Genomic DNA, 18,388 nt, shown 5'->3' on the forward strand with positions numbered 1-18,388 from the left:
GGAAATGGAAAAAGATGAGTAAGAAATGCATGGATGAAAGTTATTTATTTCTACATTATTGCCTACATTAATATTACAGTTTTATATGTGTAGGAACTTTACAGTAATTAGGACAACACCTAACGCCAACAAGCATTTTATTATTTTAGCTCATTCTATTCCATGAATCTGAAGACTGTAGAAATCAATTGCACTATGGGGTTAATAAACTATCTGAATAACCCATGGAAACATTCTCAAAAAACATCAACGTGGCTGAAAAAGGAGTGTGTAGTTAGCATAGCTTTAAAAAATGTATTCACTTTTTAGGACTTAGGACTCAAGTCAGCTTTTCCCAATTTCATTTAAAATACTATGCTGGAAAATCCAGGTTATTCTGAACAAACTACAGGCCAAGATATTGACAGCTGGTAGGTAATGGAATAAATGAAACAGTTATGAAATACTGCTGCTAATGCTAAGAAAATTCCACAATCAATATATAATATAGAAACTAAATTTAGTTTCCAGCTAACAAAGGTTTGCACAGTACTTTTCCTGTCAATGCTGTGGTGCAATCCAACCCAAGTGTATTTTTATACACTATGTGGCCAAAGGTTTGTGGACGCCTGTCCATCACAACCAGATGAATATCCCTTCCCAGGACTACGAGCATTAATATGAAGTATGCACTGTATAATTCATCCACTTACACTTACGTTTACATTTACGGCATTTGGAAGACGCTCTTATCTAGAGCGACTTACATTTTTATCGCATTTTATACAAATGAGCAGTTGAGGGTTATGGGTGGTGGTGGTGGCTCAACTGGTTAAGGCTCTGGGTTGTTGTTCGGGGTTCAAGCCCCAGCACATCCAAGCTGCCATTGCTGGGCCCTCGAGCAAGGCCCTCAACCTTTCCTGCTCCAGGGGTGCTGTATCATAGCTGCCCCTGCAATCTGACCCCAACCTCCTCAGTTGGGGTATGTGAAGAAAAGAATTCCACTGTGCTGTAATGTATATGTGGTGATTATTATCCGTTCTGTTCTGGTAAGGGCCTTGCTCAGGGACCCCAGCAGTGGCCTCTTGGTGGACATGAGATGCACAGCCTTTTAATTGGTCCGAAGAGCATTAAGTCAGGTCAAGCATTGATGTTGGACAAAAAGACAGTGCATGCATTCAGCACTCCAGTTGATCCCAAAAAGTTTTACAGAGGTCGAGTTCAGGACATTTTGCATGTCATTGAAATTCTTCTGCAGCAAACTTGGCGAAGCATCTCTTCATGATTCTCATTTTATATAAAGGAGCATTATCATGCTAGAACAGGTTTGAGCTTAGCCCCAATAACTCCCATAATAATCATTAATAATAAGAATAATAATTCCCCCATTCTTCAATAATAAGGGACCGCATAATGACACTTTAGTCAACTGTGTGCCTCCAAGTTCAACATGTATCTTCCCAGGTAAGATTGATGTACTAAAGCTAGAAAAGATGTTCCTCTGGAGGTACCACAACATCAACAAAGGAAAAGTTTTGGGTCTTTAATTCTGCTAGTGTACCAGTGAAGAAATTAGGATCAAGTGGAGCAGGTGAGCAGGAAACGCAGGGAAAATAAGAGGCTTTTCGGATCTGAAAACAGGAACCAGCTGCATTTCTCCGGCCTCTGTTTTGTGTGTGTATGTAGAAAGCGACCAGGCAAAGCGGCTGTGAACGTGGTGTTACTCACATCCAGCTGTATCCGGCCTGAGGCGCTGATTCTCCATAAAAAAAAAAAAAAAAAAAAAAAAAAAACAGCCAGGATGATGAATTGAAATACACGAGGTATAAAAACGTATTGCACTTCGCAATCACATCAAAGGTGCTAAAATATTTCCTGTTTAATTTCCAAAGCACAGTGATGATCGCTTCATGATGTGGTGTCCTCACTTACCCGACACATTCCTGACATTCTGACCGAATACTGACCGCTACTGAAGCTAACGCAGCTGAAAACATGTCAGTATAACATTATACAATGTATAATTCATCCACAATCATTTCTTGATAGCCAGAAGGAAAATGTATACTATAAGACCCGATGGCTTTTCATTTATATTACATTTAAATTTACGTTACATTTTTATGCTTTTATTTTCTTACCTCACGGGCGTTTCTTATAGGCAATATTTCAGCACAGGTTTACACACAGTCTATTAAAATGAGTTTAGTACATATTCCAGGAAATCATATGAGATCACTTAATCCTTTGCGATTTTTCTGAGTTTTGCGCACAGAGTTTACTACAACCTATTTATAGCACAGGCTTACAGATATTGTCTTAAGGGACTCAGCCTCAGTCTCTGCTGACTTTATCGAAGGAAGCACATGTTTGTGTTGACGTTTGTGTGTGAGTGTGTGTGTGTGTGTGTGTGTGTGTGTGTGTGTGTGTGTGTGTGTGTGTGTGTGTGTGTGTGTGTGTGTGAGAGAGAGAGAGAGAGAGAGAGAGAGAGAGAGAGAGAGAGAGTGCAATGAGAGAAATGTTGCCTAATTTGCTTAAATAATACTTTGCCTCATGCACAACATTTCACCAGTATGATTTATCAAGTTTCCATATGTACAGTTTTCAATATCTTATGATGGAGTATAGTTCATGCTACTAGTTATAGTAGCTCTTTGTTCTTTAGGCCCTGCATTGTCTTGTTGCTCATTTTTCACTCCGGTGTATATGGACAGTAAGACAATGAACTGAACTTCGACTTAAACACCAGAGCATTTTAATATTTTATTCCCATCAAAGCTCCAGTAGGCCATTCTTTGGGGCTGATCTGTCCGCACCGGGCCTTGAGGTGAAACTGAGGGTGGCGCAAGTGTATGATGGAGTGTTTTCCTGCCGCCAATAATAAAGCAAGATTTACATGGCCAGAAAAGGGCAGGAAGAGAGGTCCAACTGCTCTCAGCGCAACTCTCTAAATAAATCAAAATCTCAGGAAAGCGAGGCCACAATCAGTGTTTATGAGCGAACACCAGCGCTTATCTTCAAAGCAGCAGAGAGCTAGTGTTCTGCTCACACTAAACACCAAACCCACTGAGTGTATGTGTGTATGCGTGTGTGCGTGCATACATGTGCGTGTGTGTGTGTGTGTAGGCGTGTGCATGCATGTGTGTGTGCATGTGTCCGTGTGTCTGTGTCTGTGTGTGTGTGTGGGGGGGGTGGGGGTAGTGAAAGAGAAAGAGAGGGCAAAATTGAGAAAGTCTCAATAAAGTTTACTTTACCTTATCTTTGACCTCAATTGAGGCTATGAAGATCACCTCAGGTATTGTAAATTTAACCTATAATTTAATTTAATGTAATTTAATTTAATTTAACGTACTCAGTGCTCAGTTTAAGTGAGAAGCAATAATCCTGTGAAAAATCAAACTCACACTGATTTCCCTTGACTCAAATCAGCCTACTTATGTGTTTTGTATCGAGTGTTTGGTTTTCATCACTTTTGCATTCTGGTTATTAAGAGAATACTGTATTACATCCAACATTGAAGGTAAACCAACAGCAGACCTTTCTTAGCTGATCTACTAATGTTGGTGTGTGAGAAAATGGTGAGATTATTGTTTTCCTTGGTAAACGATGACAAAACACTACATTGCACATTGTTTTTATTGTGTATAACATATTCAGCAGAACTGTCTCTAGTCTTTTTTGGGTCCCTAGATTTGAAAATAAATGAATTAATTTATACATAAATAAATAGCATTACAATCTGAACACAAGAATCAGCATGTAAATATGTTACTAAGAATTGGATCCATTGCTTGCTCTTTGAACTTCTAATGAACTTCCAATTTTTTCTCTGTGTTTTTTACCTAGATAAATCACTTGTGTCCTGCAACCAATATGAAAACTAATCACCTATCATTGATAATAACAATGGCAATCCTTTCTTTCTTTTTTCTCAATATATATTTGTCTTGTAAATGATTTCATCCCTTTTTCCGTTTTTTTTTTTACTCTTAAACATTCTTTTTTGCTGCACTAAGGATTCGATCAAGTGCTGTATGCCACCACACTTCGTTATAATGTACATCATAGAGAAAACAATATTCTGCCATAATATTTACAACAGTATGTTTAATTTGAGAAATTGACGTGATGAAACATATGTGATCGGTCACACTCTTATTTCTAAGATGTACAAGGATATATATATATATATATATATATATATATATATATATATATATATATATATATATATATATATATATATATGTATGTATTATATATGTATATATAAATTCTGTTATTTATTAAACTTTTGGCTTAAGATAAACTCATTAAACATGGTTGTTTCATATATGTCATTCGACTTACTTATGCTAAAAAGAAAATGATATACATCCCAGAAAATAAGAAAATAATTAGAAGACAACTGAAATATACATATATGTATAATATACATTGTTCACATGGTATGAGGCTGTAGGTTGTGAAGTCAAAATATTAGAATTACATTATTAAAAAAATAAAAACAGTGGCGATAAAAGAGACAGAAATAATGAAAAAAAAGATGAAAAATGAAATAGGAATGATTAAAAAAAAAACTAAATAAAATTTGCAGTTATCCAAACGAAAAGATCCGAAACATTTCTTTTATTAGCTCACATGTAGGTTATATAAGGCTAGTATTAGGTTGCCTGGATATAAACAGCAACTCTGCATAAATTGTTCATTGGAAACCCCCTGTAAAAAGTGTGTGTATGTGTGTGAACTGGAATGTCTTTGTATGCGTGTGTGTTAGGATCAGAGCTGAATACAGTGCAGTAGCCTGCTGTGACATACAGTAGTTGATCACAGCTGCTTGAGAGGTGAACAATAGTTTCAGGGGGTCCAGAGGCTGATAATGCCATCTTATCACATACACCAACTGGAATACAATTCAGCATTAGCACTGAATGCTAGTGTGCTATAAATTCTTTAACACACACACACACACACACACACACACACACACACACACACACACACACACACACACACACACACACACACACACACACACACACACACACACACACACACACACACACAGGGTCAGTCGGAATATGGTATAATTTCAGATCGTAGGCAAAGAAATCACCCTTAATTTGTAATGCTAAGCTTTCAGAATGGAACTTAGGATAAAAGAGAGGCTGATATGGCAAAAATATCATATCCCAACATCTAATTTCACTCTGCATGTTATATATCATTCTATAACGTTGTGAGTGCAGAGTTAAAGCAGTGACTCTTTAATGTCCTACATTTATAAAAATACTTTTTAAACTCAGATGGAGCATCAACAATATCTTAATAAGGGCATTGTGACTAAATCAAAGTTTTCTCTGTATTAACAAATTAATCTATACACTGTGTGTGTGTGTGTGTGTGTGTGTGTGTGTGTGTGTGTGTGTGTGTGTGTGTGTGTGTGTGTGTGTGTGTGTGTGTGTGGGGCGGGTGCGTTCATATGCATGTGTATTTGTGTATTATCTACTTTGATAGGTGGGGTGTCATTGTGTTTCACTAATGAGGGCTCTGTAAGCACAGTGCCCCAGGGGTCTTGTAATCCTCTGTGGGTGTGTGCTTGTGTGTTGTCTTATAGGTCCCAGACCCCTGTTTGTGGAGGGGGCGTGGGGCAATACACTCAGCCTGTGTTCATACTCACCTGCTTATCTGGTGGAGAAACAGAAGGGTGAAAGGATGATGTCTATGCACCTATCTGATTCCACTGCTTGCTGAAACAATGCAGTGTGATACAAACACAATGCCCCTTTAATGCAGCTCTGTATAGAAGGGTGCAAATATCTACCTTTTGCTCTGTCTCTTTCTCTTTCACACACACACACACACACACACACACACACACAAACGCACACGCACACGCACACACACACACACACACACACACACACACACACACACACACACACACACACACACACACACACACACACACACACACACACACACACACATTTAGTCTTATATGGAAATGTGCCAAAACATGGGTGCCCTTCTCCTTTTTGTCATTCTCTATATAACCTGAAAACTTTCACACTCTCAGATAAAGAACCTTCCCTAATTAATGCCGGCCATTAAATAGTATGCTATATACCAAATATACAAAAGCTAGTACATTCAGGAATTCAACAGACACACATTTCTGCTTCAGACTGTACATAAACACAAATTCTCATAACTTGTAAAACCCTTTAAATCAAAAAAGAAAAGAAATGCCTCTTCAGATTTCTAGGAGTCAGGAGAAACACTCAGTATTCCCCAAACACAAAAATGCCACTGAGTCCAAGTATCCAGTCCAAAGCAGCCCAGTGTTTTTGCATCGCCATATCCAGCAGGTAAATCCAAGCAGTTCTATAAGACCCATTATTTCCAAAAGGTACATCCCAGTTAAAATGAGCTAAACATCAGGACTGAGATGCAGTTCTCCAGAGTTCCTCACACTTACTGACTCGGCTCTGTTCTGCTCAGACTCATATATGTCTGCTGTCCAATACAATGGAACATTGTGTTCAAGACAATCCCCATTCACACAGCACAGAGGCCATTCAACTGCACACAATCTAGCTGTGGATTACCACATTCCAGATGATCTGAGCCAACATTCAACATATACATACACACCCACACACCCACACACACACACACACACACACACACACACACACACACACACACACACACACACACACACACACACGGTGTACAATGTAATATTCAAAACTGTATACCAAACTGATTAATTGTATGTTTATTTATACAATTGATTGTGATTAATTCATCAGAATGAGTTTTATTATACTATATATTTTATGTCATTTTCTCATTATCTACATGATCTATTCTCGATCAGTCATTTAAACAACAATTTGCATATTTTTTTCTCTGTAATACAATTTTGATGAAAGTAAACATAAATATGTTAATATTTATTATTTGTACCGTAATGGTCTGGCATCTCGTCCAGGAAACAGATGCATTTACTTTCGCAGCAATTATGTGTGTGCTCTGTAATAATGATTTTTAAAAATACACCTATAATGATTGAATGAATTAACTTTTTATTTTCATTTACATTATTATTATTATTATTATTATTATTATTATTATTATTATTATTATTATTATTATTATTATTATTATTGTTGTTGTTGTTGTTGTTGTTATTGTGTTCTTATTACTGTCACTGTTGGTATTGTTATATTTTTGTTCTTATAGCAGTTGCAATTAAAGGAATTTTAAAAGTCTAGTGTACTGTAGCATCATCCCACCCCACTTCCATATTCCATATCCATGTTCCAGGATTTATTCCTACCCCATGCCCAGTTTTCCCTGGGTAAGGTCTATATTTACCCTACCCATAACTATCTACCCATAACTATCTACCCATAACTATCTACCCATAAAAACATGACATACAGCCAAATCTGTAGAGTCTAAACTGCAGTTTTATGGTGCACATGGTTGGCACTGGAGTAATACTATCGGGATACTGATCGTCTCCTCAGTTAGAATAATATAATCAAAGAGGAACATTTATAAAGTATAGAATTCCACTGTACCTTCACTCCACCAAAACAAACAAACAAACAAACAAACAAACAAACAAACAAATGTATTAGAGCATTTTCTTGTAACTAGTGATACATCTCTCTGACTTTGTGCTTTGTATCTGTCACATTTGAATCATTTGAATGTCCTTTTTTTTATGATGCTGATACATCACTGAACCATCAGCAGCACTCTTGTACCTTTGTTTCGTTTCTGGAATACACTCCATACCACAGTGCAGAGAACGGTACACTCGAAGCGTGCAAAAGATGTTGGTGTCTCTCTCTTTATACTTTTGTGCAGGCTACAATACACTTCTGGAGGTATTTCCAAGTTTAAAAAAAGTTCCACGATATTTCCTGCAATGTCAACCGAAACTACTAACATTATTGTATTCACGCTGAGCAGCTCGCTGTCATTATCTAACCCCATTAGCGGCCTGCGCTCGCGTTTACGCACACATGTGGATTCCACACTTCTGCTCTACAGCGCAGTTTTCCACAGAAAAAAGGAATCGCTTATTAGTGTAAACACGCATTAGGGCCACCGGAGGAATGTGTATTGGTGTGCTGTCATTTCGGTCCTTTTTGTATGCAAATTGCTACATCATAAGAAGTGTATTCACATTTGGGAAGTGTACAAGGTTAGGATGGAAATATGTTTCACTTTATTTACTGATTTCTTTGTTGATGATTCTAACTGATCTATAGAGATCTGTTGCACCACGGTATAATCAAATGAATGAACTTGGCATGAACTCGGTTTATTTATTTATAGCCTATTAAGTTGCGCCTTTTACGCAACCAAAGAAACCATATATTTGGATTCTAGATTTTGTTTTATTTTATTTTTTTGGAGGAAAAATCAAACAAAGAAACAAACAAAAAGCCTTTGATCAGTCCTTGGTGTTGTGACGGTTGTCTGATGTAGTTACGTGGCTTTGCGGTATTTTCTCATTTCATCATCATCGCTTGCGCAAAAGATCAAATTAGTCTCCAATTAACAAATACACAATCATCCTCGGTCTCGTGACCTCCATGATAAAAAAAAAGCTCGATCGCTTCACTTCAATTCGATTACCTGGAGTATCATTAGACTGTCTAACATGTATTATTCTTAAATTGTATCGATTAACGGACGCTCGTCTCTGCTTTGTCAGGAGGGGAAACAGGTTTCAGTGCCCCGGCCGGCGCGCAGACATGAGCCAGACCACACAGATAAAAATCTAAACCTTGATCATTGGCCTCATTGAATTAACTGAGAGACCAGTTCTGTACTGATGACTGTGTGTTTGATCAAGGTGTCAACGCGATTCTGTCCATGATTATATTATGGCTGCTGAAGCGCGGAGGTATTAAACTGAATTGAAGTCTCTCTCTCTCTCTCTCTCTCTCTCTCTCTCTCTCTCTCTCTCTCTCTCTCTCTCTCTCTCTATCTATCTATCTATCTATCTATCTCTGTCTGTCTGTCTGTCTCTCTCTCTCTCTCTATCTCTCTCTCTCTCTCTCTCTCTCTCTCTCTCTGTCTGTCTGTCTGTCTGTCTCTCTCTCTCTCTATGTCTGTCTGTCTGTCTGTCTGTCTGTCTGTTTCTCTCTCTCTCTCTCTCTCTCTCTCTCTCTCTCTCTCTCTCTCTCTCTCTCTCTCTCTCTCTCCGAAGTACTTCATTCACATAAGAGTTTCCATACAATATTGATTTGTCAATTAAAATATTAATCTATATAGAAATTAATGAAGACGGAAAGAAAAGTAAGTTAAAAACACGGACAAAATGTTAGTTTTAAAATGTAAAACAAACGTTTAAAGGTTACAGTAAATATGTTGCTACCCCCCACAAACCCCCCCCCCACACACACACACACACACACACACACACACACACACACACACACACACACACACACACACACACACACACACACACACACACACACACACACACAGTAACAACCAGCAGGTGCATTAATCAAACCAGCAGACAGCAGAGCAATATCTCCGGCTAGTGATTTGTGTGTATTAGAGCTAAAAAATAAACATACAAACTCTATGCACCAAAACTCAAGTGCTGATTCAATTTGTAATGTAAATTAAAGACGTATAAAATTTTTAAATAAAGGGCATCAATACACACTCGCAAATGAAAGAGCTAAATACACTCTCGAGCTCCTCAGTAAGTAGATAGCAGTATGAGTTCTCCAACGCATTTTCTCTTAAAATTGCTACAGAATATATATAGAATATAGAATATGTTGGACATTCATTTCACCACTTGTGTGAAAGCACAGGAATGTGATTATATTGCTACCTACTGCTTCTGAGATGCTTGCAATATATAAAACTAAAACATTGCTGAACTTTAGCCAGATTTTATGTTAATCTGCATTATTTTGCATTAGTTGTGATTTATTTCAGACACATTTTTGCTTAAAGCATGCAATAAAAGCAGTTTCTGAGAAAGTTTCTAAAAAATACAGTATAAAATATATAGTGTAAATTTATACACTTGCTCAATTTTCCTATTTACACAACTGAAGGATCTACCACAGTAATAGAGCAACATATATCCCCAGTTTTGTACAATACATATCGTGCAATGCTTCTGCTTCTCATGTAGTTAGATTGTACAATTGACTAAAGTTAGACACATTAAAGACTTAACTAAAATAAATACAGAACTTTGTTTTCATAACAAGATATTGACATTTCGGGTAACAAAGCCGCCCTTGGTTAATCCCACAGAGAGCTCTGTCAGGGAGTTTTGATGGTCGGGATTTTTTCCGCAGGGAAAATAAAGTGCGCAAGGCCTGTTGGGCTCCTGCACCACTCCAAGGCCACGTTTCCTTCCTACAGTTACAGGTTTCCGTGAGCAAATCTTATCGTTCCCAAAAACCTGAGGCTTAGCAAAATAACCTTCACACATGCTCTTTCAAGTCTCAGCAGAGCCAAAGTCTCACGCACGTCTGTCGATACATGCCTTTAAACTAATAGCACATATACATGTCAACATCTGGATCCTATGACTAGGTACATTCACTCACAATGTACATTATACAGTATGGGGACTGGATATGTAACAGCCTGGAAAACAGATATCTCAGCAGTGGTGGTATCGTGAGACTGCCCTGAACGTGAACCCTTTACTGCAGACCTGGCAAATATAGTAGCAAATACAAGTAGCTGATTACGACTAATATGAGTGTTTGTGAAATCTGTTGAAGAAAAGGAGATCAATACACACTCGAAAAGCATGATAATGATTTGCAAATTATAAAATGATCATTAGTTGAAATTAAAAGGGGTTTTCCTTTGAATATATTAGTAAAAAGGTTATACCATGTAAAAAAAAAAATAATAATAAGTGCAGTTATTGTTTGCTGTTTATACAACAAATTTACAGGTTTGGCATCTGTCCAGAAAAAAAAACCCGATAGGTTTATTTACTGGAATGAATTTATATAGATTTTTTTATTGATCATTCCTTTTGGTTATTATTATTATTATATATTTTTTTTTAACTGTAAGCCTTTGGAGTTCTCACTTAGGTGGGAAACCTGTGGAGGCTCACACCTTTAATCCACTCCTCTGTGCGCCCATTGGTCCGCGCTGTGCTTAAAGTCCGACTCGAACTCTAGGATTGACATGAAGAGGCACAAGAAGTCTTAAAGACGGTCATGTACTTTGACAGAATGTTTCCTTCTCTGGAGATGCAAGAAATGCTGGAAAGCGAGCAGCGCTGTTACGCACCGTCTGAACAGCGCGAGATTCCTGTCTCAGGGCCTTCTAGTCCAACATCGGCTGAGTCCGAGCTCAGCTGCTCCAGTCCGGAAACCAAACCGACAGCGGAAGGTCGAGTGAGGAGACCTCTGAACGCATTCATCATCTGGACTAAAGAGGAACGCAGACGTCTTGCGCAGCTCAACCCAGATCTGGAAAACACCGACCTGAGTAAAATACTTGGTAAGTGAAAAAACAAGAGGTGTCCGATGCTCTTTAACACATAATATCGTCAATATATTTTACATTTCTGGCATTTAGCAGACACCCTTTTCCAGAGTCACTTACAATTTATTTCAATTTATACAACTGAGTAATTGAGGTTTAAATGCCTTGCTCAAGGGCCTCAGCAGTGGCAGCTTGGTGGACCTGGGATTCAAACTCATGACCTTCTGGTCAGTAGTCCAACACATTAAACACTAGACTACCACATCCGGTATATTTGTAACACACGTTACAGCATTACAGATGGAACACGTAAACATAATGTGCACAATATGTCCAAGTCATCCGTTTTATCAAGCTGTCAGATGCCAGTCCAAGAACGCTACATCTATACAGAGATCAGTGCTTTCACTGGTCTAGTTCTAAATGTATCATAAAAAGGCCTTGCTAATCAGTGGATTGATTGAATCAGGAATGCCATTACCCAGAGCTAAAATTAGACACTATTGCTTGTTTAAAGATTATTTTAAGCTGTTTGATCATATTTCTAATATTCACTCATTCTGTGTCACTTGTTCTCTAGGTAAGACCTGGAAAGCCATGTCTCTGGCAGAGAAACGTCCGTACATGCAGGAGGCAGAAAGACTGAGGGTCCAACACACTATTGACCATCCCAACTACAAATACCGTCCCAGGCGGCGCAAGACCAACAAACGTGCTACCAAGATGCCTTCAAGTGAAACCAACATCTCACCCAACTTCCACAACTTTAGCTATATGGTCCAGAATCAAGATATTCAATATCCATATACACACTCACACATGCTGCCAAACTCGTATTCACATGCATATGGTCCCAGTTTCCAGCATCATCCTGCCCCATCACAGAATGGTGCAGCATTTACAAATAGAGGGTTAACGTTTCCAGATGGAGCAGTGCTCTTAAACTCGTCTTTAACATGCCCACAGCAGTCTGTGTACTCAGCAGAACCCCAGCTGTACTACAGTTCCCAGCATACAGTTCAGCAGAGAAGTGAGCAGTGGGATTTGCGAGGGGCAGAAGTGTGTGCTTGTGTCCTGTGCTCAGGCAGGCCATCGCTAGAATTTTATCTGGAACAGGTACGAGTGGACATGCTTGACCAGCTGGACCGCAGTGAGTTTGACCAGTACCTGAATCCTGTCCAGCCTAAAGACCAACACTTCCAATAAACACCACAAAGCAAACAACTTATGTGTTATAACCCAAGAGACTATGCAATAGGTCAAACCACAAACTTTTCTGTTGCTCCTGAAAATGAGATTTTTTTTTTTTCAAAATGTTGTGACTATGTATATAAATATTTGTATTTATTTATGAAGTTTAGGAGTAAACTGACTCTCACTGTCAATGTGGACTCTAGAAAATCCATTATCTTATTCTAAGATGTGTCATCTACCTCACTTTAAATCATTTAAACGTTGCTGCTCTTTTGTTACAGACCACCACCAACATACATCATTGTACTTTTGGAATGTATATTTATTACTTGAATTGTGGGAAAGTCCAAATACAGATTCTATAAATAAAATGTTTAAATCTAATTGTGTTTTTAATCCCTGAAAAATCTTGAATGATGTTAAAATGCTTGGGTCTATTTCCTCATGTTCCAGAAACATCCCCAAGGTTCATGTGAGGTCAGAATACAGAGGTCCTGCTATTCTTTCATTGTTCTTCATTTAGACCTATTTGTCTGAGTGTTTGATCGTGTCAGGAGTGTGATGCTGATTGGTTCATGGGGTAATCTCTACTACTTATCTTCCTCACCAGGTTGGGTTTTTCCACAAGTTTGTATTATTATATTATAAATAAAATGTTCACAATTTAGATTTTTTTTAAAGAAAGCATTATAATTGTACTGTTTGTATACCAATGGGCTTGAAGCTATATTTGAATATCATTTAAAGAATTTGGAGTCCTCCTAACACATCTCACGCAAATGTTTGCATTCCGGGTGGAGCCGGAGTCCCTGATGTCCGTCAAAGAACAAAACTAACAACTTCCAAACTAGATCATACCAGGACAAAACAGAATTTTAGTTTAAAATGCATAAAAATGCAAATGGCATAAATTAGCATCAGAATAAATACAACAAAATTACGTACTGATTTGTCAGATGGTTTTGTCTGAAATAAAACTACATAAAACTCAATCAATTACTTTAGGTTGCTCAAGAAAGATGAAATTCGAACTCATTCAAACATGTTTCTAGTCACAAGCACAGAACTTTAAACATTCGGCTCCCAAACCACTGAAATTAATCAGCATGCTGAATAAATTCTGATCAATTCAAACTCAGATGCACTGAATGTGTGCATGGACATTTTTTTCCTCAACCAGCAAGCAGAATAAACATGATATTGCAATATTTGTATAATTGACTGTTATTTGCTCAATGTCAATGATCTGGGGAATTTAAAGCATTTGTGGATTGTTATGTAAATGATGTGCTGTTTGGTGGGGAATCGGATCAATTTTCCTTCAGCATTAAACTTTGGGACGTGAAAGATTGATTCTTACAAGTTATGTTTTTAGAAATAATTAAACTTTATGGCTTTTCATGGTCCATATTTGCTCACTATTAAACACTGCTTAGAGTTGTGTGCTAAAAGGAAATAACCCTCATTAGAACTGGAGTACTGAATATTTCCTGTTGGCCAAGCTGAGTGGGCTTGAAGTTACATGTGTATCTGTGTGAAATAATGTCTATGCTTGAACTCTCCTGTGGCAAATGTTCCAGTAAATGCTTTTTGTAAATGCTTTGTAAAAGGGAAATGAGTATAGAAGGTGGAACCTATTAGATGAGATTTTAGCAATTGTTGAATTGAGGCACTAAAATGGAAGTGAGGCAATGCAGCAACACAGGAACATTAAGAAAATATGAATATTTATTAATATCTATTCAATAATAGCTCTAGCTCAAATACCATCTACAGTAGATGTATAAAGAATAACAATCTAATAACTATCAATTATCAATTAATTAAAGCATACTGCAATTACACACTTAATACATTCAAAAGGTAAAAAGTGCAAACAAAACTTTATTTAGTTTATTGCTCTTTACCGTTCTTAGTATATAAACTAAATTATTTTTGAATGACAATCCTTAAAATGCATCAGTAGTATAATAAATAAAAAAAGTTTATTTAGCATCTTGGAAATTACTCCACATTTCGCACTTATTGTCTTTGACAATAAATGGTGTTACGACAATTATTAGGCTGAAAAAGCTGTTTAAAAGCGGGTAACAGAAAGGGCAGTGAGTATTAAAACAGATTGTGTAAAAATCTCAAAGGTTTGTGGAATCATAAAAAAATGCCTGCTTTATTACTGTTTGTGTTTTATCCTCTGGACATTTTCAGGGGTTTTTTTGTTTGTTTGTTTTTTTGGAGAAAGTTCCTTAATATATATTTAATGATATATCTATGTGCTAACCTATTAAAAACTTTTAAATAACTAATTAAAAAATATATATATTAAAAAAACAGAAAATTATTAGAAAAATCAGTGAAAAATCTGTGAAAACTGTAGATTTCATTTTTTTGTAATTAAAGCTAAAATATCTTGGTTGAAAAAAAATACCCTTTTATCTTATGAATAAAAAACGATCATTTGATCAAGAAGCATTCTTATATTGGTGTGCTTTTATCAGACTAAGTTAATAAGTCATCGTCCTGAGTAGAACTCCAGTAGCTGCAGGAGTGTGATCAGCCCATGTTTACTGATCCTCTCAACATCGATCTCCTTCCTCTGTGTGTATGAGCTTGTGTCAAGTCTTTGATGTCCCCTGTGTGGTATTTTTATACCCCAAGACACCAGAAACTTGAATGTGAATCCAGGTGTGTGTATGTCGATGTAAGTAGTTGTGTGAAGGATGCAGAGCAATAGAAGTACAGAGGGAAAGACCTCTACATTTCCATACAATGGTAATGATAGAGACCCTGTGCCATGTTACAAATAAACATTTCTCCTTTCTTTGGTAGCTAATTACATCCTCTCTTAGTTAGTTCTGTCTTTGTTTGTATGTTAGAGGTAGATTAAGAAGAAGAGTAAGAAGGTGAAGTGTGAAATCACGCTTTGTTATCTGTCCTGGTGTGTTTATATATGCGTCTGAGCATGTTTGTGGGACATTACACTGAATATAATGATTCTAAATATGACCTGCATTTACATACAGGCTCTTTTACCAAACACATTCGGTCATTTTGAGGACACATACAACAGGTCGAACCTTAGAATGCTAGGATTTAATGTTAAAAGCAGTAGCTGAAAAAATATATACTGTGTGAGAGAGTTATCAAGTTCCTGATATGACCGTGAACAGTAATGGCACACTCCAAATTACAGTAGTTATGAAACAAATACAAAACCCGAACAATCCCTTGGACATGTTTATGTTGTAAATATTAGAGTGTAAGAAAGACGTATTTTTTTCATGATATGTTTTGTTTATTTATTTTTTACAGTGAATAAATGTCCCCATGACGGTTTGTGTAATAACACAGTGAGACACTGAGATATTTGGGTCCAATTTATATTAAGTAACACCAATACCCATGTAGATACACACAAACTATAGAGGAGCTATAGTAACTAATGAAGATGTTTTACACTATTACAGATATCATATGTATATAGACATGTCATGTATAGCAGCCTTAGTTTGGGCTTGTGTAAATACACAACATTTTTAACATTAAGAGTAAAGATCGTAACCTTTCTCTGAGCAGACACACAGAGCAGGTCATTACATATATACAGGAATTAGACCAAAATGAGGTCAGTACACAACAAGCGAAAAAACACAAATTCAATAAAACAAAATATAGTAAATCATTTTTCTTTTGCAATTTCTGTTAGTTTAAAGTATTTTCCTTTTCCTTTTTGTTTTGGTTGTTGACTACCAACAGGTTGCTGAAAATATGCTCTAAACTGGTCACTCCTCTTTCTTTCCATTTGTGAAATACAATGTTTTATATATTGATTTATTTATTGCTGTAGATTTGATACCAAGGCGTGTGTCATAGTGGATTCTGAGTGAAAGGTGAATGATTACTGTTCAGTCATTTATTTGCTTCTCAACATGTGGTCACAGTTGTGTAAATTATGTTGCTTCTAGCTTTTATAACGGTTACGGGTTTTAATGGAATTATCTATAAATGGTATGTCTTTCAAAAGCAAATCATGGGCTATTGTCTCCTCAGCATCTAACCTATAATATTTGTATCAATTATCTGTTATCGAATGCAGTGTGTTTGGTAAGAGAGGAAATAATAATATTAATTTGGAGCATCGAATCCACCAGGGACTTTGATTTCTAAACAGTGGACAATTTTGAGAAAATTCTGGGAGGTGTTGTTTAGCAAACTATTAAAATAAAGCAATATATTTTGCTTTATAGTCATTGAAGATGGTTTGGCAGTGTTAAATGTAACTTAGATATGTGGATAGATTTTGTGTAGCTAGCTTGTAGTATTTGTGAAATTACAGAGTGGTGTTTATCCTCCTGATTCTGTTAACACATTTCGAACCATATTTTCCAGTTGCCTGAGCATCACCTCTAACATAATCATAATCGTCTTTGTCACCATGTAAGTGGGTGTCAGTGTGTGAATTTGGAGCTATGATATCAAAGACATTCTGTTCAAACATTAAGAATAGGTGTTGATTTGTGATTGCATTCTGATCTGTCAAAACGGGTATTTTTATCCAGCTACTAGCATTAGCAAAGAAAATAATTAACATCTGAGTATGTAAATATGATACATTATCGACATTGTTATTATATCAGAGTATATGGGTATATATAATTAGGAAAATCTTATATATAATAACAGATTAGTTTATGCATAAAAATCTGACAGTGAAAGACTGATAAAATACAGGTACACATGTGAATGGTAGTAAATTCTGTCTTCTTACTTGAAGGCATCCTTATTTGGTCTTACTAACATTACAAAATTTCCATACAGTATGTAGACTACAGGAGTACATGGACTTTTCCAAAGGTTACAGAATGCCTATGTTTTCTTATTTAGAGTCATGACTGATGGAAATTTAAGATATTCCCTTCATAAATCAGGGAAGAAAGACAGTAAAGTTGGTGTCAATGGGTTATGTCTATTAGACTGAAGTTTTAGTTTACCCTGTTTGGAAGCAGGTGAGAAATAAACCTCAACATGTGAAAAAAAAAAATGCTAATTATTTCTGTCTATTTCATAAATAAAAAAACAAACTATTTGAAAAGGTTCAATTGCTCAATTCCCATTTCTGCCATGTGTGTGTAGATGTTCTTTATATGCTTTGGGAATTTTCTTCAGGAACTCTGGTTTCCTCTCCAAGTCAAAACTCAGGCATCTCTAAATTGTCTGTAGTGAATGTGTGCCCTGTGATCCGGTCCAGGGTGTCCACCTTGTGCCCTGAATCCCCGGGTAGTCTCTCAGTTTCCCGAAACTGTGTGTATGATAAGCGGTTCATACAATAGAAGCATTGGCGTTTAAATGTAAACCTTTTGTTCTTGGGTAGTGAGGGTTGAACTATTGAATCAGAGCAACTTGCTCAAAGTAACAGAAGCCTTTATTTTGTCACATATACATTACAGCAGAGTAAAAATCTTTCTTCACATATCTCAACTTTGGAAGTTGGGGGTCAGAGCACACGGTCAGCCATGATAGAGAGCCCTGGAGCAGAGATTGTTCAGGTCCATAGTCAAGGGCTTGACCACTTGAGCCACCACTGCCCTGTATACGACCAAACATCGGCTTACTTTTAGCCATATGATATACAACTTTTCTTTTTAAAATAACACTTTAGATCCAATGTATTAGGCTCAGACTATGTGAAATGTCT

At 36.9% G+C, this 18,388-nt stretch overlaps 1 protein-coding gene across 1 annotated transcript; it reads left to right on the forward strand.

Annotated features, from left to right (window-relative positions):
* The first annotated feature begins 11,184 nt into the window (after nt 1-11,184).
* On the forward strand, nt 11,185-12,979 carry sox32 (SRY-box transcription factor 32). Its single transcript, XM_027169515.2, has 2 exons — nt 11,185-11,517; nt 12,083-12,979. Exons 1-2 carry the CDS (start codon nt 11,232-11,234, stop codon nt 12,706-12,708), a joined length of 912 nt encoding a protein of 303 aa, XP_027025316.1. The 5' UTR covers nt 11,185-11,231; the 3' UTR covers nt 12,709-12,979.
* The last annotated feature ends 5,409 nt before the right edge of the window (nt 12,980-18,388 follow it).

This window comes from Tachysurus fulvidraco, chromosome 1 (assembly GCF_022655615.1).
Source record: "Tachysurus fulvidraco isolate hzauxx_2018 chromosome 1, HZAU_PFXX_2.0, whole genome shotgun sequence".
NCBI classification, from domain to species: Eukaryota; Metazoa; Chordata; class Actinopteri; order Siluriformes; family Bagridae; genus Tachysurus; species Tachysurus fulvidraco.